General features: G+C 48.0%; 1 protein-coding gene across 1 annotated transcript in view; it reads right to left on the reverse strand.

Annotated features, from left to right (window-relative positions):
* Nucleotides 1–5,140: 5,140 nt before the first annotated feature.
* The window catches only part of LOC142663079 (uncharacterized), a 50,711-nt gene continuing 29,398 nt past the window's right edge, over nt 5,141–26,453 (reverse strand). The window contains exons 6-9 of the mRNA XM_075841380.1: nt 14,951–15,062; nt 14,300–14,443; nt 9,598–9,721; nt 5,141–7,067 (exon numbers count right to left, since the gene is read on the reverse strand). Coding sequence (XP_075697495.1) covers nt 6,037–7,067; nt 9,598–9,721; nt 14,300–14,443; nt 14,951–15,062 — 1,411 coding nt within the window. The 3' untranslated portion in view covers nt 5,141–6,036. The remainder of the gene's footprint in view (nt 7,068–9,597; nt 9,722–14,299; nt 14,444–14,950; nt 15,063–26,453) is intronic.

Consider the following 26,453-nt stretch of genomic DNA (forward strand, 5'->3'; position numbering starts at 1 on the left):
CCGCAAAAAATAGGGTCATCTGAATTTGTGGATCGTGCTTCCATACTTTATAACGGGAGCACGGCCCACAAATGGGCATGACAGTCCGCGTGTGCATCAAGCCGAAGACTGTATTTATATGGGGCATTATTACAATGTTGAATAAGGGGGGGGGGGCATTTTTGGACCACACCAACACCACCGGGGTAACGTGGGCAGAACAAAAAGTCACAAAGCAAAAAGCCGAGAAAATCAACATACAATCATTTTTCCAATGCCGAGCTATGGACCAAACCCCAGGTCAGATTTACCAAGACTGGCATAGAAAAGTGCGGGCCGCATCGCCCAATGGTACCATCTAAGGTAACGTATTAGTAAACCTTCCCATTGTCCCTGGTAGAAACCATAAAATATTACTCCTACCATACGATGATTTGATTTCTCTGAGTTTTCTTTCCAGCTCAGCTGACGGCTCAGAGCGACCAGAGGCCAGAAAAAAAGTCTCTTCAGGTTATTGCAATGAGAAAATCAATGGAGAAGTCAAAGACAGGGGAGAGGTCATGTATAAAACAAAGGATCGGGCCCCACGCACACCCCCGTAGAATACGGTCCCATTCATTTCTATGGCTGACGACCTTCCCGTATCTTTACGGCCCGTAGAACACTTCTGTAAAAAAATAGGTAATGTCCTATTTTTTTATTTTACGGACCGTGCTCCTATACTTTATAATAGGAGCACGGCCCGCGGATGACTCTCCACAGCCGGCTGTGCCAGTGATTACGGGCATGGTTGTGTGCATGGGGCATTCAGGGTGCATTCACACATCGCGGTAGTGTGACATGCAGCAAAAACTATGCACGGATTACCATGGATTTGCAATGTGATAATTGGCAGCGCAGTTTTTACAGGGAAAAATGGGTTTCATCTCCAATTCCCGCATTGCAAAATTCATACGGTTTTGACATGCGTTTTTGTCACGCAGTACACTATCGCAACGTGGGAACCTAAAGCTGGATTCAAACATGGTGTTGTGGGTGTCAAACATTTTTTTTTTAAATTTAATAGAACTTAAAGGGTTACTAAACTTTTAAAAAGTTTTGATCAGTGGGGCTCCGGGCACTAAGAGCCTCACCGATCGCTAAGATGAAGTGGCAGAAGCGCTCGGGTGAGCGCAGTGCCGCTTCATTTTTGATCGGCTTTCCACAGAAAACCGATCGAGCGGTGTACGGACTCGTAGACTTTTTACTGAGCCCACACACCGCTCCGAGGAAAACCGATCAGAGACAAACCGGCACATCGTTTTAGTCTCAGTACTCGGACCCCCACCGATCAAACCTTCTGGCATGTCCCTATGACATGTAAAAAGTTTTTGGAAAGTTTAGTTACCCTTCAACATTTGCACCGCCTAAGGCCTTATTCACACGAAGGTTTTTCTCATCAGCGGGCAGCACGCTGACCCATGAAAATTCAATGGGGCCTTTCGCACATCTGTTTATTTAGCGGAGTGTGTGTCCGTTGCGAGAAACTCACAGTATGTCCTATTTTATTTTGATCCATATTTGCGGACCACAGTCGCCCATTAGAGTAAATGGACAGGTGAAAAAAGCGGACAGCACGGGGACGACAGCGCACGGCCTCCAACAGGGCTGAATTGCAGACTGTCAGAATCACGACATACAAAGGCACAATATACTGGCACACATAGGTATGTATTGTAATTCTATGATTTATTCACACACTGCAGTTTTGGTGCAGTTTTAGTGTGCAGTTTTTGAATCCACAACCAGGAGTGGATAGTAAAGTGAGGGACAGTATTTAGGTTTGATTCTACTTCTCCTCCAGGTTGTGGCTTCAAAAACTGCACTGTGGGAATACGGTTCTAAAATTAAAGTAAACGAGACATTCCTTACGCTACAGAAATCATCTGTGTGAATAGTCGGCTTCAACCCCTCCTCTTCTGAAGAGCGTATCATGTCCACGCCTTCATCTTCACCACCGCAGAGGACCGTTCTCCCCTCCTTCTTACCACACGGTCTACACGACTGGCGGAAATCCTTTCCATAGGTGGGAGAGAGCTTAAAGGGGTTGTCCAGGCACGGACGACTGATGACCTATCCACAGGATAGGTTATCAATATATGATTGGTGGGGGTCCGACACCCGGATCCCGCACCGATCAGCTGTTTCGGCTGCCTCCAGGCATCGGATGTCCATGCCGGAAGCAGATGGCTCGGTCACAGAATAGCGGCTGAGCTGCAGTGTACGGAGCCATCTGCTTCCAGCATGGACATCCAGTGAATGGAGGCAGCCAGAGCAGCCGATTGGTTTCGGGGTCCAGGTGTCAGTCCCCCACCGATCATATATTGATAACCTATCCTGTGAATAGGTCATCAGTTGTCCGTGCCTGGACAGCCCCTTTAACACCACACTACAGAGCAGCCCAGGGCCATATTGGCTAATACCAAGGTAGTCCCACTTCTAATGAGTGAATATAATGTGTATGTATATTTATATATGGGGTATATATGTACATAAAACAAACGTATATTTTATGTTTATATATTATGTGGTGTGTATGTCTGTTTATATGTGGTGCCCAGGGGAAAACACAGACAGCTGAGGGCCCCCGTATAAGAACAGTATATGGGCCCTTGCTCTCCTATAGATCACCCCCTTACGTCTCTCTACATCCACTTGTAATTGTTAGCCCAAAAATTCATCCACTCCGACATTTACATGTAATCTAATAGACAGAAGGTGATTATGGCCCCGTTACCTACACAGGTTACCTACAGGTTGAACCAATGTCCGGCCCTGGTGGTGTCTGGTGTAAACGCTGTCACCGGTCAGTACACAGTTTAGTGTAAACGCTGCCGCCCGTCAGTCCATAGTGTGGTGTAAATGCTGCCGCTGCTCAGTCCACAGTCTAGTGTATACGCTTCTGCCAGTCAGTCCACAGTCTAGTGTATACGCTTCTGCCTGTAATGACAGGGGGGTAGGGAACAGACAGTGAGCCCTAATCTACCCACCACTCAGTCCCGGTCTACTTGCAACGACCCACCCTAGGCGACGGGGTACAACTGGGCGACGGTCCCTATGCTCAGTAGGTGCACGACAGACAAACGGACACAAGCAAAGGGAAATGGGGCAGTTGCCCACGGCAACACCGTGAGCAACAAGAGAGGTGAACGAGACGAGTCAAACCAGGAATGTACGAGGTACCAAACGCAGAGCAGGAGAGTAGTCAGAAAGCCGGGGTCAGTATGAAGCAGGGTCAAATAGTTCAGAAGCTGCAGCAGGGCCAGGAAACCACACGAGAAGAATCACAAGCAAGGAGGAACAGGAAAGGCAGGTATAAATAGACAGAGGGCGGGAGCTAGCTCCGTCTGGACAGGCTGCGATAGGCTCTCCCACTCCTAAGCCTGCCATCCTGAGTGGTGGAAGATGGAGTCAGTCTCAGAGACATAGAACCAGGTGCAGACTGATTACCCATAGGCGTATACACAGAAGTGCCTGGCAGATCCTTTACACTGTCGGTCAGTCCACAGTCTAGTGTATACGCTGCCACCGGTCAGTCCACAGTCTAGTGTAAACTTTCAGAAGAGTGTATCATGTGTTATGAAGTCCATGACTTCATCTTCACCACAGCAGACCATACAGGAACGGTTTCTTTTCCTCAAAAAAACTTCCATACTCACCACCTCCCCTGGTCTTCCGTAGTGACGCATCCTGGCCGTAAGGTGAGAAGACGTAGCTGCCTCGTGATCGCTGCAACCTGTTATTGGCTGCGACGATCACATGAGACACCTACTTCATCTCACCTGCCAGCAGGGACATGTCGCTACAGAAGACCAGGGGAGGTGGTGAGTGTTTTTTTTTTATGGAATTGCGTTCCCCTGAGTCTGACAGGGCTATCGGGGAACTTGTGACTCATGGTGAATTTATTCGGACCAAAACTAATTTCAGGGACGTGTTCGATAGAATTAGCCCCGAAACAAATTTTTTAACATGCGATTACAACACCATTACAAAAAAAACAAAAACATCTTTTGACCCATCCTACGCTGCTAACCACCATCCGATCTCCAAGCGCCCCTTCACCTGTAAACTTCTGGTACACTTGAGGCAGCCGTAAATTAGGGACTCCATACTAACGTTTTCTGAACGACCACTCAATAATAAGTTATAACGATGAATTGCTGATCAATCGCTGCCTTGATCTGTGGCCCAGACTGGGATTCTTTAGAAAGAATGCAGATCCGTCATTTGTCACAAATGACTTATCAAGATTGCACCGGACAACGACCCCAAAAAAATCAACACGGCAGATCAACGTTTCCACAGATATTCTTCTTCAGATAGGCACCTGTCACGCTTGTGTCACAAAAGGCGCAAAAGTTTCGAGACCTGCCGTTTTGGCCATCTAATATCTCTAATATTCAGCCAGCTATCTCAGCTTACTCTCTTCTAGACACCTTACAATCCGCACTCAACAGAAACTGTACGGGATCGCGCTCATCTGCTCATTTAACAGTCAATAGCGACCTCGGCATCTAGAAAGAGGGGACGGACCCCTCTGACAGCCCATCGCCCCCCATACTACTCCATCGCGGGGTGCCAATGGTTGGCATGTCAGTATAGGGGCCTAATGAAGGCCCCCCCATGTCTGACTTCTTTGCACTCCTACTAAGCTTAATAGGTGCCTGTCAGAAACACAATATACTACAATACATTAGTATTGCAGTATATAGTGCAAGCGACTCAATGATTGCTGGATCAAGTCCCCTAGCGTGACTAGTAAAAATCAGTTCAAAAGTTTTTTTTAAGTACAAAAAAAACCAAAAACATTTAAAAAAACAAACAACTTTTCCTATTTCCCCTGAAGAATTGTTAAAAACAAAATATACCCATCTGGTGGAACAGAGGAGCTCACCTCTGTCATCAGGTATGATTTACGTCACGTCGAGTAGGTTTATCTGTCTTTCAAAAGACCCAAAAATTCTGGACATTGCAAATGATCTGGCCCATAGGATGTAATGGGGCCCAGTGAGCATCCGTACCGTACAATTTGCGGCTGTCGTCCGCTCCTGCTTTTTTTCTATTTGTGATTTCAGGTGATCAGAGAGGTCTATGCTGAAAACAAGCGGCGGACTACCGGATGTTGAGGGGAGTTGGACTTTTATTTTTCCACAAAATTTTCATTTTCCGCATCTGTCCATAACATTCAAATTGTATAAGAGATTCCAGTCATTATTACCGGTTTCTATTGCTTTTACCTGAGGAGGAGGAGATTTTCGTTGTGCACACTGACGCCCCCTCCCCAGTTATGAAAGTGACAACAGGTTTGAACACATTATGGCTCAGAGAAACAGTTGTCACTTTGGGGGTTTCCAAAAATTTGCAAGGATAGGAGGGGGGATGCATAACAAAAAACATCCACCTTACTCACCTCACAGATTCCTGCCATTACAGCGCTGTCGCTCCGGTCCTATCCGCCACTGTTTGACAAATCTACAGCGATGACATGCCCATATACAAACGGGATCGCTGCTGCCAATCACTGTGTCCTAGACCCACTGAGACCCGTGATTGGCTGCAGCGATCACATAGGTCTACAGGAACACCTTCGCTGCAGCTGTGTCATGAGACCGCGGCGCCCAGGACCAAAGCAGCGGCGCTGGAATGTCAGGGATCTGTGAGGTGAGTAATGGCTCTTTTTTTCTTTTTTAATGCACCCCTGCCACTTTTTAGAATAACTTGGAAAACCCTTTTAGTGAGCACAGTCCCCCACTACCCTGACTAAATAGATTTCTACCAGCACAAACTACTTTAATACTGTCCCCTATGGCCTAGACAATAAATACTTTAATGCTGCCCCTCTAGGGACAAGGGAAAAAATAAAAAAATAAAAATCTACTGAAATACTGCCACCTATGGAAAATATTATAACAACTGTAATACTGCCCTCTAGTGGGCAGGAATTTTTTTTTTTTTTCTAAATCTGACTGGACTTTAGAATAAGATTAGCACATCCATAAATACATTCACAACCATTTCCTAGTGAGCTTTCCAATGCCTATTCAGCTGACTCTTTAGTCCAAAGCATTTCCCACAATCTGGGCATGGATATTTTTTCTCTCGTATATGCGTCTTTTCATGGTTTACGCAATGCGAACTGCGAGCAAAGCTTTTGCCGCAGTGCTTGCACGAGTACGGCTTTTCACCGGTGTGAGAACGCTGGTGTTTGACAAGATGTGACCTCTCAATGAATCGCCGATCACAGTAAGCGCATGAAAACGGCCGCTCCCCGGTGTGCGTTCTCTGATGTACCATAAGGTGGGACTTAAACTTGAAGCTTTTGCCGCATTCTCCACATGGAAAGGGCTTCTCTCCCGTGTGAAACCTTTGATGAGTGACCAAGTTTTCTTTGTTGGTGAAGCGCTTCCCGCATTTGGTGCATGGATATGGCTTCTCCCCTGTGTGAATGCGTTTATGACGGGACAGATGTGAACTCTTGACAAAGGACTTTCCACATTCGGTACAAGTGAATGGTTTTTCCCCGGTGTGAATTCTATGGTGTTTCAAAAGGTTTGCCTCGCAGGAGAAGCCTTTCCCACATTCAGAACAATGGAATGGCTTCTCACCACTGTGAACTCTCTGATGTGTTTCCAGGTTTACAAGACGGGGAAAGCGCTTCCCGCAATCGGGACAAGGGTACGGCTTTGATTCAATGTGGGCTCTTTGGTGCTGAAGAAGCGGCAGCTTGTGAGGGAAAAAGCTACCACAGATGTTGCAGCTGAACACTCGGGTGTGGGTCTTCTGGTGGGATATGTAGGCAGCTTTGTTCTGAAACATTTTACCACATTCTCTACATTTGACGACAAATAGACTGTCGAAACTTTCATCGCTATTCGCCGTCATGTCGTTGGCGTATTCTTCCTGCTTATGCCAATCTTCATCTCGTCCATTCCACCCACCATGGGAGGTCGATGCCTTGACCTTTCGCCTCACATATTTTCGTTTCTTTTTCGTTCTCACCGTTGGCGGTTGCGGTTTACTAGGTGTCGTATCCCTGAGAGCAGCTCGACCTGTAAGGATAATGATCGGTATCATTTTGGGGTTACGGTATCAAATGAATGGCTCGCTCCGGACTCAGTTAAAGGGGTTAGCCGGGAATTTTCAAAAAGGACAGTAGGGCAGGGGTTGGCATTATATAATAAACCAACAGATACTCGCCCTCTGAATAATATGCCACGCTCCATTGCTGAGGTACCATTCTCCACCACTCCGGTTAGTTTATTATGCAATGCCATCCCCTGCTCCCGATTCTGAAGAGTCCATAATAACCCCTTTTAAGGTCCACATTAAGGCCACCAGATAGGTCACATGGCCGCACAATTTTCAGGAAGAAGTCAGTACGTCCAATTTTCAGGAAGAATTCAGCAAGTCTGAGTGCGCCACGCTACACCCTTTATCCTGAAAAAGAAGGGCGGCTCAATACATTATGAAAATATGCTGCCCACCGTTCTCACAATGAAGGGTAGACTATCAAGACTCCGCAAAATTAATTCCTGGGGGAAGATACATCTCCAACAAACTTAATTTTTGTGATCCGAGCTACAATTAAAGACGGCAGAGCCCAAAACGCATCATCGTACAGTAGCGGGAGGATTATCAAAACTGATACATAGGAAAATTGGAATGGTTGCCAACCAATCAAATTCCAGTTCCAAAAAAAGCATCATTGTACAGTTGGGGGGGGAAGATTATCAAAACTGTTGTATAGGAAAATTGGAGTCGTTGCCCATAGCAACCAGATTCTGGGTTCCAGAAGCCATCATCATACAGTTGGGGGGTGGGTTATCAAAACCGTTGCAGAAGGAAAATTGGGAATAGTTGCCCATAGCAACCAATCAGATTCCAGTTCTAATTTCTCAGAGCCATTTTGAAAATGAAAAAGAAGCAAACCGATTGGTTGCCATGAACAGCTGATCGACTTGTCCTTTGTACCAGTTTTGATAAATACCCAACGTTGTGTTTTAGGACTACGAGCTGATTTTAACCCCTTAAGGACCAGGCCATTTTGCACGTTAATGACCAAGGATTATTTTTTGTTTTTTCATGGTCGCATTCCAAGAGTCGTAACTTTTTTTTTATTCCGTCGACATAGCCGTATAAGGGCTTGTTTTTTGCGGGACGAGTTGTATTTTGTAATTGTACCATTTTTAGATGCTTATAATATATTGATTAACTTTTATTAACTTTATTTTAGGAGAGAATTGAAAATAAGCAGCTATTCCAGCATTAATTTTCACGGTATAAATTTACGCCGTTTACTATGCAGTGTCAATAACATGTTACCTTTATTCTATGGGTCGGCACGATTACGGGGATACCAAATATGTAAGGGTTTTATGTGTTCTCCTATGTTTGCACAATAAAAACCCTTTTAGAAAAAAATTACTTGTTTTTCCATCGCCGCGTCCAAGAGCCGTAACGTTTTTATTTTTCCGTCGATGTGGTCGTACGTGGGCTTGATTTTTGCGGGCCAATGTGTAGTTTTTATTAGTACTATTTTGGGGTACATAGGACTTATAGATTAACTTTTATTTAATTTTTTATGGGGGGAATGGGAGAAGAGAGAATTTTGCCATTGTTTTTTGCGTTTTTTTGGGACGCCGTTCATCCGGCGGGTTTAATTAATGTGTTCATTTTATTGGTCAAGTTGTTACGATCGCGGGGATACCATATATGTGTATGTGTTATTTGTTTTGGCACTTTTACTAAATAAAACCACTTTTTGGGCAAAACAGTAGTTTTATTTGATTTTGACTGTAATTTATTTTATTTCTTTTTCACAAACTTTATTTAACTGATTGACATTTTTTTTTTTAGTCCCACCAGGGGACTTCACTATGCGATCTGCTGATCGCATATATAATGCTTTGGTATACTTAGTATACCAAAGCATTATTGCCTGTCAGTGTAAAACAGACAGGCAATCTATTAGGTCATGCCTCCAGCACGGCATAATGGGCATATAGCCAGGGCAGGCCTGGGGGTCTTTGTTAGACACCCGGCTGCCATGGCAACCCGTTGGCAGCCTGAGATCGCATTCGCGGGCCGCCGATGGGTGACAGAGGGAGCTCCCTCCCTCTGTCAATAGATTTAAATGCCGCGGTTGCTATTGACTGCAGCATTTAACGGGTTAAACGGCTGAGAATGAAGATTTCTTCAATCTCGGCAGTTGCAGTGGGAGCCCAGCTGTCAGTCACAGCCAGGCTCCCGCGGCGATCGCGCGGCCACAGCTTCTGTGCCCGCGCGATCTCCATCACGTACATGCACGTGGGAATGCGCGAACAGGCTGCATTCCCCGACGTGCATGTACGTGAAAATGCGGGAAGGGGTTAATCAACTCCGAGGTGATGACTTCTTTCCCTTGATCATGGTATTTGTGGTCGGCCATGTCATAGACCGAACCGTTTCCAAAGTGGTTGTCGTGTGTGTTTGACAGGCGGATGACAGGAATACCCTAAACTAAGGGTCCATGCGTCCATCCTCGCCCCATCCCACCATTAGCGCGCACCTACAACAGCTATAATGGAACCTTTCACTTACGCTGTGACCGGAGAGACCTTGGCGTTACCGTTGCGGGCTTGTCGTAAAAACCTTCATGCTCTTTATAATATTCCCACTCATCTGTAGTAAAGTACACGGCTATATCTCCACTCTTCATAAGGACCTGAAACAGAACAGAACAATCACCTTCCACTTTCCGGCGTTGATGTTCATCATCATTCGTTTTCAACAATCGAACAACCAAACACGTCCGTATACGATTTGTGGCCAACACGTAATCAGTAGAGGCCTTCATACGCTTTCTGGCTGTGGCCACCATATAATCGCAGCACCATGCTAGCTTGTACGTCACCTACTTCTCATTGCCTGGTCTTCTACCGAGGGGCTACAGTGCTCTTCACACATTTCTGGCCTAGAGAAGTTTTTGTCAACTTTGATTCAAGCCATCTTTCCAGGGGCACCTTCATTCTGGATGCAAGATGCTTAAAGGGAATGTGTCGCAAATTAAACCTTTTTTTTTTTTTAAGTGTTGTTACTTATTTCTATTATATTTTTTACGTTTTTTGCTGTATTTTTTTCCATATGGTGGAAAGTATTAAAAATGAAATAATAATTTGACATGTTTTCCAATGTTGGCCACCAGGGGGAGCACTTCCCAGAATTACAGCAAGGTGAATAAGGCAAAGCAACCTGATTCACAGCTGCTGTAAATGTGGGAGGGAACCTCACCCCCCCCTCTCACAAGCCAGGAAAAGGTGTCTTCAAATTGCTAAGCAGTGTCCGGCAGCCATTTGGGTGTGATTCTGCAGCTGGAAGAAGTTATAGGACACACCAAAAGGCTAAGTGTACGTTCACACGCTTACTAAACAAAGGGAAAACCGCTCCCGATTTTCAGCCATTTTTTAATCAAACTCGCATTTAACGGACGTTTTTGGAGCTGTTTTTCTATAAAGTCAATGAAAAACGGCTCCAAAAACGGCCCAAGAAGTGATGTGCACTTCATTTTGGTCGGGCGTCTTTTTACGTGCCGTTTTTGGAAAACTACCACGTAAAAAACGCCCTGTCGGAACAGAACGCCGTATTTCCCATTGAAACCAATGGGCAGATGCTTGTAGGCGTTCTGCTTCCGATTTTTCAGCTGAAAACATTGTGTGTGAACATACCCCTAGGGTATGTGCACACGCTAACTGCATTTACGTCTGAAATGACGGAGCTGTTTTCAGTAGAAAACAGCTCCGTCATTTCAGACATAAATTCTCGTACTCGCGTTTTGCGAGGCGTCAATTACGGCCGTAATTTGGAGCTGTTCTTCATTGAATTCAATGAAAAACGGATCAAATTACGTCCCAAGAAGCGTCCCGCATATAATGTATAGAAGCGTCCCGCATATAATGTATAGAAGCGTCCCGCATATAATGTATAGAAGCGTCCCGCATATAATGTATAGAAGCGTCCCGCATATAATGTATAGAAGCGTCCCGCATATAATGTATAGAAGCGTCCCGCATATAATGTATATAAGCGTCCCGCATATAATGTATATAAGCGTCCCTCATATAATGTATATAAGTGTCCCGCATATAATGTATATAAGTGTCCCGTATGTAATGTATATAAGTGTTCCGCATATAATGTATATAAGTGTCCCGCATATAATGTATATAAGTGTCCCGCATATAATGTATATAAGTGTCCCGCATATAATGTATATAAGTGTCCCTCATATAATGTATATAAGTGTCCCGCATATAATGTATATAAGTGTCCGGCATATAATGTATATAAGTGTCCGGCATATAATGTATATAAGTGTCCGGCATATAATGTATATAAGTGTCCGGCATATAATGTATAGAAGTGTCCGGCATATAATGTATATAAGCGTCCCGCATATAATGTATATAAGCGTCCCGCATATAAAGTATATAAGCGTCCCGCATATAATGTATATAAGTGTCCCGCATATAATGTATATAAGTGTCCCTCATATAATGTATATAAGTGTCCCGCATATAATGTATATAAGTGTCCCGCATATAATGTATAGAAGTGTCCCGCATATAATGTATAGAAGTGTCCCGCATATAATGTATAGAAGTGTCCCGCATATAATGTATAGAAGTGTCCCGCATATAATGTATAAGTGTCCCGCATATAATGTATATAAGTGTCCCGCATGTAATGTATATAAGTGTCCCGCATGTAATGTATATAAGTGTCCCGCATATAATGTATATAAGCGTCCCGCATATAATGTATATAAGTGTCCCGCATATAATGTATATAAGTGTCCTGCATATAATGTATATAAGTGTCCCGCATATAATGTATATAAGTGTCCCGCATATAATGTATATAAGTGTCCCGCATATAATGTATATAAGTGTCCTGCACGTCTTTGCCGAGGCTGTTATTTTACGTGCCGTCTTTTGACAGCGACGCGTAAAATTACAGGTCGTCGGCACAGTACATCGGCAAACCCATTCAAATGAATGGGCAGATGTTTGCCGACGTATTGGAGCCGTCTTTTCAGGCGTAAATCGAGGCGTAAAATGCCTCGTTTACACCTGAAAATAGGTCATGTGAACCCAGCCTTAGAATGATGAAAGTGAAGTGAATGACTTTTCAGTTGACCGGTTCACACGCCGTGTATTTGACATGTTTTTTTTTTTTTTGCACATTTTACGTGCAAAAAAAAAAAAACCACATAAAAAACGCTTGATTACACTTGATTTTGCGTGTTTGGGGGATGTGTGTGTGTGGGGGTGCTCGCCGCTGATTCTTCAAAACAGCTGATAAGCGGCTATGAAGTATCAGCGGCGCCCGTGCACACTCCGCTCTGCCACACACACGGGAAAAGTCTTAAAGGGGTCGTCCAGGAAAACATGGTGCCGCACCTGTCCTCAGGTCGTGTGTGGTATTACAGCTCTGTCCTATTCACTTCAATGGAAGTGAACTGCAATACCAGACACAACCTGAGGACAGGTGCGGCGCAGTGTCTCCAATCCGGACACCCCTTCTGTCCTGAGATGACCCGACGGGGGAGGCGGGTGTCAGAGCCACCCACCGCCATCACCGCAGACAGAACCACAACTACGGCATGAGGTCAGGGCTTGTCCTGAGTGCACTGTCTCTTGTTATGGACAGAGTTATAGTCACATGAACCCCGTCTGATGAACCGGTAACCTAGGTCCGATCACATGACAGAGGGGGGTCACCAAAAACCCTGTGCACCCTCAGCCCGTCCGTCCAGCCCTTTCCTGGTTATATCTGCGTCTGGGAAAGCTGGGTGACCACCATTACCCCTCATACTGGAGTGTTTAGGGATGTGACTAATGAACCTCTCACACTCCAGTGGGAGGGGTAATGGTGGTCACCCAGCTTTCCCAGACCCCTGAACGATAAATCTCTCTAATTGTGCTGAGTGAGAGGTTTATTAGTCACATCCCCAAACAGTCTCAGCACAACTAGAGGGATTTACCGTTCAGGGCTTTCCCAGTACAGTTTCATTGTGTGTCCTTCACACAAGGGAGGGAGGGGGGGGGCCCGTCGGGGGTCACGAGAGCGGGGGTCTGTGAGGTAGAGAGTGGGACATGCAGAGACACACATCTTACCTGCAGTGCAGCTGGTCTTCAAGATGGCGCCCGCTCTCTCCCTGCAAACAGCTGCTCTGCTCTGTGTGACTCTGACCTGCGTCTGCGCAGTACAGAGCCATAGTGCAAAGTCAATGGGACGGCTCCCGTTCATTGACTCCTATGCACTGTAGCTGCCGTATTCCATCTCTGTATGTGTTGTTAATCGACACATACCCAGATGAAAAACAAAATGGCAGCCCCCAAAGTGAAGTAAAAGTTAGAAAAAAGTAAAAAACAAACACACACATAAATAAAAGATTTTATAATAAAACACTAAATTCAAATTGATATCAAATTTTTTTTCCGTAACACCTTTCCTTTAACCACCTCCCGTTTAAAAGGGTTGTCCAGGCACGGGGCGGTTTTTCATACCGAAGACCTATCTACAGGATAATTCATCAGTATATGATCGACACCCGGACCTTGAACCGATCAGCTGTTACTGCTGCCTCCGGCACCGGATGTTTTTCAGGGGTAGGTGCGCCGGAAGCGGAACGCTCCGAGCACTGTATAGCAGCTGTGCTGGGTTACTGCAGCTCTGCTCCTATACTGTGACCGGTGCCATCCACTTCCAGCACCGACTACTGCATTAGGCCCCATGCACACGACCGTAATATTGATCCGTGATTGAGGATCAAAGCGCAGATCCATTAATTTCTATTGTCCACGGACACCTTCCCGTATATTTACGAGCTGCAGAAAGCGGTCCTATTTTTTGATTTTACGGATCGTGCTCCAATACTTTATAATGGGAGCACAGCGGGTGACTGTCCGCGGCCACCTGTGCCCGTAATAATGTACCGTGATTACGGGCACGGTCGTGTGCATGAGGCCTAACTTCCAGTACCCAGGAGCACAGCTGATTGGTGGAGAGTCTTGGTGTCGGACTCCCACCGATCATATACGGACAACCTGTCCTGTGAGTAGACCATGGACAACACCTATAAAGTCTTCCTGTACGGATCTCATTTTCACCAGGAGTTCATCTTCCGCACACAGAACACTTTAATGTCTCTTTAATAAAATATATTTTTCTGGATCAACAAAAGGAGAGATCCGGTTATAAAGAAACAACGGAAGACGTACCATGGCCAGGCAGAACTCACCTCTCCAGTCAGCAGCTGAATGATTGTGTATGTCAGTTCTAGGATCTTCTTGTCGTGGTCCCGCTGATGATCAGGAGGTGGAGGGTCCAGGATGTCGGCCACGTTACTGAAGGGGTCGCTAGATTTCCTGACCACGGTGTATTCCTACTTACGAAGACAAAAACTCACGTATCAATGAGAACGGATCAATCGGCTTTCTCGGATATCATGTTGAGGGTTTATTCACGCGGAGAGTCACACAAAGATGATCAGCCGGAACGCGCCTCTTAGGCGGCAGCCACTCGACAGTTGTTTTCGTCAGTTCGCTATCCCGTTTTTTTAACGGACAAAAAACACTGACCCATTAATTAATATGGCCCCATGCAGACGACTGTGGGTTTCACGGATCCGTGTGGGGACCGTGCCGTAAAACTCAGAGCAGGTCCTAGTCCTGTTTGTGGCTTGCTATCACCCATTCACGTGCACGGTGACGTGAAAACCACGGCCATCTGCGCGCTGTCCGTATTTTGCGGATCTGTTGTTTACAGCGGTCGTGTGTGTGTGTAGCCTTACGGAAAAAGGTTTATCCGCAGATACTAGGACAACTTCTATGGAATCTGCAGGAACACGACCACTAGAGATGGAGCGGTGAAGATAATGTTGACCCCTCACCTCTCCAGTCAGGAGGCGGATAATCTCCATTGTAAGGTTTATGATCCTTCCAGAAATGTGGTCCAGATTCTTGACGTCCAGTGTGAATGGCGGCCGCTCCATGTCGTAGATACTGCAGGAAACACGAAACATTCTTATATTAATACATTGTGGAGCAGAGACAACGGTGCAGCTGGGGAAGCCTCCATCATCCACCGGACAACTCCGCTGGCGGCCATTAAAGGGGTAGTCCGGGCAGGGGGCGATTTTTCATACTGATGACCTATCTGCAGTATGTGATCGGTGGGGGTCTGACACCCGGACCCCGTCCCGATCAGCTGCCTCCGGGAACGGGATGCTCGTGTTGGAAGCAGATGGCTCCGGTCACAGTATAGCGATCGTGTTAATTGCCGCCCACCGGACGTATACACCAGGAGGACTCCCAACATACGCCTCCGATGGCGGGCTGCAGCGTATGCCATCGTATATGCTTACAGGGTTATACGCCGCCTGAAAAGCCCTGACACCCTCACAGAGCACCCGGGGACAACAGCCCATCTGACGTCACAGTCCATATATGGACCCTATATCTAAGCCTACCGGGTGTGATATTGTCTGCCGGGCCCCGTATCTAAGCCTACCGGGTGTGATACTGTCAGCCTGGCCCGTATCTAAGCCTGTCGGGTGTGATACTGTCTGCTGGGCCCCGTATCCAAGCCTGTCGGGTGTGATACTGTCAGCCAGGCCCCGTATCTAAGCCTACCAGGTGTGATACTGTCTGCCGGGCCCCGTATCTAAGCCTACCAGGTGTGATACGGTCTGCCGGGCCCCGTATCTAAGCCTTTAGTAACGCTGCTGGTGCTACATTGATGGGTCACTTAGGAGACCCCTGATGCAGCTGAGAGCTCCGGGCTGTCGGCCATGAAAAGAAGTTGGGGGTCCAAGAGGCACTTTTGCACCCTGACCCGCCAGCTCCCCCCTCACACTGACACGGCTCGGAGGTCACGCCGCACGTACGTCTTTTATATGACCCGGCTACATAAACAATACCCGCAGTCGCACAAGATCGCCCTTATTTCTTACGGAAATTCTTCCCAAAAAAATCAAATTTATCCCGGACAGAGAAATAATCGTCCAGGTTAATCTCATTGATCGGCAGTTTGCAAACCCTGGCAACCAAATTTGAATACTACAACTTTATTTGTCCTAATTAAATGTACAACTAGAAATCTCCCAGCCCTGCATTATACAGGAGGACATGATGTTATCCATGAGCACAGCCATGACGTGCTTACCTGTGTCCCGGCAGCCTGCACCTCTGACAGGGATGAGGAGCCATCACTGACCTGCACTCCGCCTTTGTTTAATAAATCGGGACCATGGGTCCAGGGAAGGAGGGAGCAGCTGCGTGCGCGACCCCGCCTCAATGCGCGTCCACCGCGCACTGCGCATGCGCGGCTCTTGCACCGTTAGTTACTCCTGATAATACGGGTCGTTATATCAGCAGGAGGCGACGTTACCGGATGTTATATACAAGGCCGGCCGGGAAACAGCTCCAGCCACAGCTCCCTCATGTTCTTCCTATATGCTGCCAGGAAGAGTCCCTCCTATAAACAGTGGCAGGAAACCATGACAACCGAAGCTACTAACACTGGCAGCCTGCTAGAAACCGATGTAGCCATCACCTGTTCCCCATATTAGGGGTCAGTTCACACATCCAGTGCCTCGAGGCAGATTTTGGTGCCGATTTTGATGCGGAAACTGCGTTGGAATAAGCGCCAAAAAACTGCTGAAATCGCCCCTCATTGATTTTAATGGGAGGCAGATGCTTTTGGCCACTCGGGAAAAAACAGCAGTATGTTTTTTATTGCCGCAGTTAATACCTCCGACCTCCAAGCCACCTCCTTTCCCTATAAACAGCGTCAGCCATCACCTCCCCCTATATAGTGTCAGCCATCACCCCATCGTAGTGTCAGCCATCACCCCATCATGTAGTGTCAGCCATCACCTCCCCCTATATAGTGTCAGCCATCACCCCATCATGTAGTGTCAGCCATCACCTCCCCCTATATAGTGTCAGCCATCACCCCATCATGTAGTGTCAGCCATCACCTCCCCCTATATAGTGTCAGCCATCACCCCATCATGTAGTGTCAGCCATCACCTCCCCCTATATAGTGTCAGCCATCACCTCCCCTATATAGTGTCAGCCATCACCCCATCATGTAGTGTCAGACATCACCTCCCCTATATAGTGTCAGCCATCACCTCCCCTATATAGTGTCAGCCATCACCTCCCCTATACAGTGTCAGCCATCACCCCATCATGTAGTGTCAGCCATCACCTCCCCTATATAGTGTCAGCCATCACCTCCCCTATATAGTGTCAGCCATCACCTCCCCTATATAGTGTCAGCCATCACCCCATCATGTAGTGTCAGCCATCACCCCATCATGTAGTGTCAGCCATCACCTCCCCTATATAGTGTCAGCCATCACCCCATCATGTAGTGTCAGCCATCACCTCCCCCTATATAGTGTCAACCATCACCCCATCCTGTAGTGTCAGCCATCACCTCCCCCTATATAGTGTCAGCCATCACCCCATCATGTAGTGTCAGCCATCACCTCCCCTATATAGTGTCAGACATTGTCCTATCCTGTAGTGTCAGCCATCACCCCATCATGTAGTGTCAGCCATCACCCCATCATGTAGTGTCAGCCATCACCTCCCCCTATATAGTATCAGACATTGTCCTATCCTGTAGTGTCAGCCATCACCTCCCCTATATAGTGTCAGCCATCACCCCATCATGTAGTGTCAGCCATCACCTCCCCCTATATAGTGTCAGCCATCACCCCATCACGTAGTGTCAGCCATCACCTCCCCTATATAGTGGCAGCCATCACCCCATCATGTAGTGTCAGCCATCACCCCATCATGTAGTGTCAGCCATCACCGCATCATGTAGTGTCAGACATCACCCCATCATGTAGTGTCAGACATCACCCCATCATGTAGTGTCAGCCATCACCTCCCCTATATAGGGTCAGCCATCACCCCATCATGTAGTGTCAGCCATCACCTCCCCTATATAGTGTCAGCCATCACCCCATCATGTAGTGTCAGCCATCACCTCCCCCTATATAGTGTCAGCCATCACCCCATCCTGTAGTGTCAGCCATCACCTCCCCCTATATAGTGTCAGCCATCACCCCATCATGTAGTGTCAGCCATCACCTCCCCTATATAGTGTCAGCCATCACCCCATCATGTAGTGTCAGCCATCACCCCATCATGTAGTGTCAGACATCACCTCCCCCTATATAGTGTCAGCCATCACCCCATCCTGTAGTGTCATCCATTACCTCCCCTATATAGTGTCAGCCATCACCCCATCATGTAGTGTCAGCCATCACCTCCCCTATATAGTGTCAGCCATCACCCCATCATGTAGTGTCAGCCATCACCTCCCCCTATATAGTGTCAGCCATCATCCCATCATGTAGTGTCAGCCATCACCCCATCCTGTAGTATCAGCCATCACCCCATCCTGTAGTGTCAGCCATCACCTCCCCCTATATAGTGTCAGCCATCACCTCCCCCTATATAGGTTTAGCCATCACCCCATCATGTAGTGTTGGGCATCACCTCCCCTTAGAAATAGTGTCAGACATTGTCCTATCCTGTAGTGTCAGCCATCACCTCCCCTATATAGTGTCAGCCATCACCTCCCCTATATAGTGTCAGCCATCACCTCCCCCTATATACTGTCAGCCATCACCCCATCCTGTAGTGTCAGCCATCACCTCCCCCTATATAGTGTCAGCCATCACCCCATCATGTAGTGTCAGCCATCACCCCATCATGTAGTGTCAGCCATCACCTCCCCCTATATAGTGTCAGCCATCACCCCATCATGTAGTGTCAGCCATCACCTCCCCCTATATAGTGTCAGCCATCACCCCATCATGTAGTGTCAGCCATCACCTCCCCCTATATAGTGTCAGCCATCACCTCCCCTATATAGTGTCAGCCATCACCCCATCATGTAGTGTCAGCCATCACCTCACCTATATAGTGTCAGCCATCACCTCCCCTATATAGTGTCAGCCATCACCTCCCCTATATAGTGTCAGCCATCACCCCATCATGTAGTGTCAGCCATCACCTCCCCTATATAGTGTCAGCCATCACCTCCCCTATATAGTGTCAGCCATCACCTCCCCTATATAGTGTCAGCCATCACCCCATCATGTAGTGTCAGCCATCACCCCATCATGTAGTGTCAGCCATCACCTCCCCTACATAGTGTCAGCCATCACCCCATCATGTAGTGTCAGCCATCACCTCCCCCTATATAGTGTCAACCATCACCCCATCCTGTAGTGTCAGCCATCACCTCCCCCTATATAGTGTCAGCCATCACCCCATCATGTAGTGTCAGCCATCACCTCCCCTATATAGTGTCAGACATTGTCCTATCCTGTAGTGTCAGCCATCACCCCATCATGTAGTGTCAGACATCACCCCATCATGTAGTGTCAGCCATCACCTCCCCCTATATAGTGTCAGACATTGTCCTATCCTGTAGTGTCAGCCACCACCTCCCCTATATAGTGTCAGCCATCACCCCATCATGTAGTGTCAGCCATCACCTCCCCCTATATAGTGTCAGCCATCACCCCATCATGTAGTGTCAGCCATCACCTCCCCTATATAGTGGCAGCCATCACCCCATCATGTAGTGTCAGCCATCACCCCATCATGTAGTGTCAGCCATCACCGCATCATGTAGTGTCAGCCATCACCTCCCCTATATAGGGTCAGCCATCACCCCATCATGTAGTGTCAGCCATCACCTCCCCTATATAGTGTCAGCCATCACCCCATCATGTAGTGTCAGCCATCACCTCCCCCTATATAGTGTCAGCCATCACCCCATCCTGTAGTGTCAGCCATCACCTCCCCCTATATAGTGTCAGCCATCACCCCATCATGTAGTGTCAGCCATCACCTCCCCTATATAGTGTCAGCCATCACCCCATCATGTAGTGTCAGCCATCACCCCATCATGTAGTGTCAGCCATCACCTCCCCCTATATAGTGTCAGCCATCACCCCATCATGTAGTGTCATCCATTACCTCCCCTATATAGTGTCAGCCATCACCCCATCATGTAGTGTCAGCCATCACCTCCCCTATATAGTGTCAGCCATCACCCCATCATGTAGTGTCAGCCATCACCTCCCCCTATATAGTGTCAGCCATCATCCCATCATGTAGTGTCAGCCATCACCCCATCCTGTAGTATCAGCCATCAACCCATCCTGTAGTGTCAGCCATCACCTCCCCCTATATAGTGTCAGCCATCACCTCCCCCTATATAGTTTTAGCCATCACCCCATCATGTAGTGTTGGGCATCACCTCCCCTTAGAAATAGTGTCAGACATTGTCCTATCCTGTAGTGTCAGCCATCACCTCCCCTATATAGTGTCAGCCATCACCTCCCCTATATAGTGTCAGCCATCACCTCCCCTATATACTGTCAGCCATCACCCCATCCTGTAGTGTCAGCCATCACCTCCCCCTATATAGTGTCAGACATCACCCCATCATGTAGTGTCAGCCATCACCTCCCCTATATAGTGTCAGCCATCACCCCATCATGTAGTGTCAGCCATCACCCCATCATGTAGTGTCAGCCATCACCTCCCCTATATAGTGTCAGCCATCACCCCATCATGTAGTGTCAGCCATCACCTCCCCTATATAGTGTCAGCCATCACCCCATCATGTAGTGTCAGCCATCACCCCATCCTGTAGTGTCAGCATCACCTCCCCCTATATAGTGTCAGCCATCACCTCCCCCTATATAGTGTCAGCCATCATCTCCCCTATATAGTGTCAGCCATCACCTCCCCCTATAAAGTGTCAGCCATCACCTCCCCCTATATAGTGTCAGCCATCACCCCATTATGTAGTGTCAGCCATCACCTCCCCCTATATAGTGTCAGCCATCACCTCCCCCTATATAGTGTCAGCCATCACCCCATCATGTAGTGTCAGCCATCACCTCCCCTATATAGTGTCAGCCATCACCTCCCCTATATAGTGTCAGCCATCACCCCATCATGTAGTGTCAGCCATCACCTCCCCTATATAGTGTCAGCCATCACCCCATCATGTAGTGTCAGCCATCACCTCCCCTATATAGTGTCAGCCATCACCTCCCCTATATAGTGTCAGCCATCACCCCATCATGTAGTGTCAGCCATCACCTCCCCTATATAGTGTCAGCCATCACCCCATCATGTAGTGTCAGCCATCACCCCATCATGTAGTGTCAGCCATCACCTCCCCCTATATAGTGTCAGCCATCACCCCATCATGTAGTGTCAGCCATCACCTCCCCTATATAGTGTCAGCCATCACCCCATCATGTAGTGTCAGCCATCACCCCATCATGTAGTGTCAGCCATCACCTCCCCCTATATAGTGTCAGCCATCACCCCATCATGTAGTGTCAGCCATCACCTCCCCCTATATAGTGTCAGCCATCACCCCATCATGTAGTGTCAGCCATCACCTCCCCCTATATAGTGTCAGCCATCACCTCCCCTATATAGTGTCAGCCATCACCCCATCATGTAGTGTCAGCCATCACCTCCCCTATATAGTGTCAGCCATCACCTCCCCTATATAGTGTCAGCCATCACCTCCCCTATATAGTGTCAGCAATCACCCCATCATGTAGTGTCAGCCATCACCTCCCCTATATAGTGACAGCCATCACCTCCCCTATATAGTGTCAGCCATCACCTCCCCTATATAGTGTCAGCCATCACCCCATCATGTAGTGTCAGCCATCACCCCATCATGTAGTGTCAGCCATCACCTCCCCTATATAGTGTCAGTCATCACCTCCCCTATATAGTGTCAGCCATCACCTCCCCCTATATAGTGTCAGCCATCACCCCATCCTGTAGTGTCAGCCATCACCTCCCCCTATATAGTGTCAGCCATCACCCCATCATGTAGTGTCAGCCATCACCTCCCCTATATAGTGTCAGCCATCACCCCATCATGTAGTGTCAGCCATCACCCCATCATGTAGTGTCAGCCATCACCTCCCCTATATAGTGTCAGCCATCACCCCATCATGTAGTGTCAGCCATCACCTCCCCTATATAGTGTCAGCCATCACCCCATCATGTAGTGTCAGCCATCACCCCATCCTGTAGTGTCAGCATCACCTCCCCCTATATAGTGTCAGCCATCACCTCCCCCTATATAGTGTCAGCCATCATCTCCCCTATATAGTGTCAGCCATCACCTCCCCCTATAAAGTGTCAGCCATCACCTCCCCCTATATAGTGTCAGCCATCACCCCATTATGTAGTGTCAGCCATCACCTCCCCCTATATAGTGTCAGCCATCACCTCCCCCTATATAGTGTCAGCCATCACCCCATCATGTAGTGTCAGCCATCACCTCCCCTATATAGTGTCAGCCATCACCTCCCCTATATAGTGTCAGCCATCACCCCATCATGTAGTGTCAGCCATCACCTCCCCTATATAGTGTCAGCCATCACCCCATCATGTAGTGTCAGCCATCACCTCCCCTATATAGTGTCAGCCATCACCCCATCATGTAGTGTCAGCCATCACCCCATCATGTAGTGTCAGCCATCACCTCCCCCTATATAGTGTCAGCCATCACCCCATCATGTAGTGTCAGCCATCACCTCCCCTATATAGTGTCAGCCATCACCCCATCATGTAGTGTCAGCCATCACCCCATCATTTAGTGTCAGCCATCACCCCATCATGTAGTGTCAGCCATCACCTCCCCCTATATAGTGTCAGACATTGTCCTATCCTGTAGTGTCAGCCATCACCTCCCCTATATAGTGTCAGCCATCACCCCATCATGTAGTGTCAGCCATCACCTCCCCCTATATAGTGTCAGCCATCACCCCATCATGTAGTGTCAGCCATCACCTCCCCTATATAGTGGCAGCCATCACCCCATCATGTAGTGTCAGCCATCACCCCATCATGTAGTGTCAGCCATCACCGCATCATGTAGTGTCAGACATCACCCCATCATGTAGTGTCAGCCATCACCTCCCCTATATAGGGTCAGCCATCACCCCATCATGTAGTGTCAGCCATCACCTCCCCTATATAGTGTCAGCCATCACCCCATCCTGTAGTGTCAGCCATCACCTCCCCCTATATAGTGTCAGCCATCACCCCATCATGTAGTGTCAGCCATCACCTCCCCTATATAGTGTCAGCCATCACCCCATCATGTAGTGTCAGCCATCACCCCATCATGTAGTGTCAGCCATCACCTCCCCTATATAGTGTCAGCCATCACCCCATCCTGTAGTGTCATCCATTACCTCCCCTATATAGTGTCAGCCATCACCCCATCATGTAGTGTCAGCCATCACCTCCCCTATATAGTGTCAGCCATCACCCCATCATGTAGTGTCAGCCATCACCTCCCCCTATATAGTGTCAGCCATCATCCCATCATGTAGTGTCAGCAATCACCCCATCCTGTAGTATCAGCCATCACCCCATCCTGTAGTGTCAGCCATCACCTCCCCCTATATAGTGTCAGCCATCACCTCCCCCTATATAGTTTTAGCCATCACCCCATCATGTAGTGTTGGGCATCACCTCCCCTTAGAAATAGTGTCAGACATTGTCCTATCCTGTAGTGTCAGCCATCACCTCCCCTATATAGTGTCAGCCATCACCTCCCCTATATAGTGTCAGCCATCACCTCCCCTATATACTGTCAGCCATCACCCCATCCTGTAGTGTCAGCCATCACCTCCCCCTATATAGTGTCAGCCATCACCCCATCATGTAGTGTCAGCCATCACCTCCCCTATATAGTGTCAGCCATCACCCCATCATGTAGTGTCAGCCATCACCCCATCATGTAGTGTCAGCCATCACCTCCCCTATATAGTGTCAGCCATCACCCCATCATGTAGTGTCAGCCATCACCTCCCCTATATAGTGTCAGCCATCACCCCATCATGTAGTGTCAGCCATCACCCCATCCTGTAGTGTCAGCATCACCTCCCCCTATATAGTGTCAGCCATCACCTCCCCCTATATAGTGTCAGCCATCATCTCCCCTATATAGTGTCAGCCATCACCTCCCCCTATAAAGTGTCAGACATCACCTCCCCCTATATAGTGTCAGCCATCACCCCATTATGTAGTGTCAGCCATCACCTCCCCCTATATAGTGTCAGCCATCACCTCCCCCTATATAGTGTCAGCCATCACCCCATCATGTAGTGTCAGCCATCACCTCCCCTATATAGTGTCAGCCATCACCTCCCCTATATAGTGTCAGCCATCACCCCATCATGTAGTGTCAGCCATCACCTCCCCTATATAGTGTCAGCCATCACCCCATCATGTAGTGTCAGCCATCACCTCCCCTATATAGTGTCAGCCATCACCTCCCCTATATAGTGTCAGCCATCACCCCATCATGTAGTGTCAGCCATCACCTCCCCTATATAGTGTCAGCCATCACCCCATCATGTAGTGTCAGCCATCACCCCATCATGTAGTGTCAGCCATCACCTCCCCCTATATAGTGTCAGCCATCACCCCATCATGTAGTGTCAGCCATCACCTCCCCTATATAGTGTCAGCCATCACCCCATCATGTAGTGTCAGCCATCACCCCATCATTTAGTGTCAGCCATCACCCCATCATGTAGTGTCAGCCATCACCTCCCCCTATATAGTGTCAGACATTGTCCTATCCTGTAGTGTCAGCCATCACCTCCCCTATATAGTGTCAGCCATCACCCCATCATGTAGTGTCAGCCATCACCTCCCCTATATAGTGTCAGCCATCACCCCATCATGTAGTGTCAGCCATCACCTCCCCTATATAGTGTCAGCCATCACTCCATCATGTAGTGTCAGCCATCACCCCATCATGTAGTGTCAGCCATCACCGCATCATGTAGTGTCAGACATCACCCCATCATGTAGTGTCAGCCATCACCTCCCCTATATAGGGTCAGCCATCACCCCATCATGTAGTGTCAGCCATCACCTCCCCTATATAGTGTCAGCCATCACCCCATCCTGTAGTGTCAGCCATCACCTCCCCCTATATAGTGTCAGCCATCACCCCATCATGTAGTGTCAGCCATCACCTCCCCTATATAGTGTCAGCCATCACCCCATCATGTAGTGTCAGCCATCACCCCATCATGTAGTGTCAGCCATCACCTCCCCCTATATAGTGTCAGCCATCACCCCATCCTGTAGTGTCATCCATTACCTCCCCTATATAGTGTCAGCCATCACCCCATCATGTAGTGCCAGCCATCACCTCCCCTATATAGTGTCAGCCATCACCCCATCATGTAGTGTCAGCCATCACCTCCCCCTATATAGTGTCAGCCATCATCCCATCATGTAGTGTCAGCCATCACCCCATCCTGTAGTATCAGCCATCACCCCATCCTGTAGTGTCAGCCATCACCTCCCCCTATATAGTGTCAGCCATCACCTCCCCCTATATAGTTTTAGCCATCACCCCATCATGTAGTGTTGGGCATCACCTCCCCTTAGAAATAGTGTCAGACATTGTCCTATCCTGTAGTGTCAGCCATCACCTCTCCTTAGAAATAGTGTCAGACATTGTCCTATCCTGTAGTGTCGGGCATCACCTCCCCTATATAGTGTCAGACATTGTCCTATCCTGTAGAGTCAGCCATCACCTCCCACTATATAGTGTCAGCCATCACCCCATCATGTAGTGTCAGCCATCACCTCCCCTATAAAGTGTCAGCCATCACCCCATCATGTAGTGTCAGCCATCACCTCCCCCTATATAGTGTCAGCCATCATCCCATCCTGTAGTATCAGCCATCACCCCATCCTGTAGTGTCAGCCATCACCTCCCCCTATATAGTGTCAGCCATCACCTCCCCCTATATAGTTTTAGCCATCACCCCATCATGTAGTGTTGGGCATCACCTCCCCTTAGAAATAGTGTCAGACATTGTCCTATCCTGTAGTGTCAGCCATCACCTCCCCTATATAGTGTCAGCCATCACCTCCCCTATATAGTGTCAGCCATCACCTCCCCCTATATACTGTCAGCCATCACCCCATCCTGTAGTGTCAGCCATCACCTCCCCCTATATAGTGTCAGCCATCACCCCATCATGTAGTGTCAGCCATCACCTCCCCTATATAGTGTCAGCCATCACCCCATCATGTAGTGTCAGCCATCACCCCATCATGTAGTGTCAGCCATCACCTCCCCTATATAGTGTCAGCCATCCCCCCATCATGTAGTGTCAGCCATCACCTCCCCTATATAGTGTCAGCCATCACCCCATCATGTAGTGTCAGCCATCACCCCATCCTGTAGTGTCAGCATCACCTCCCCCTATATAGTGTCAGCCATCACCTCCCCCTATATAGTGTCAGCCATCATCTCCCCTATATAGT

Source organism: Rhinoderma darwinii, chromosome 11 (genome assembly GCF_050947455.1).
Source record: "Rhinoderma darwinii isolate aRhiDar2 chromosome 11, aRhiDar2.hap1, whole genome shotgun sequence".
NCBI classification, from domain to species: domain Eukaryota; kingdom Metazoa; phylum Chordata; class Amphibia; order Anura; family Rhinodermatidae; genus Rhinoderma; species Rhinoderma darwinii.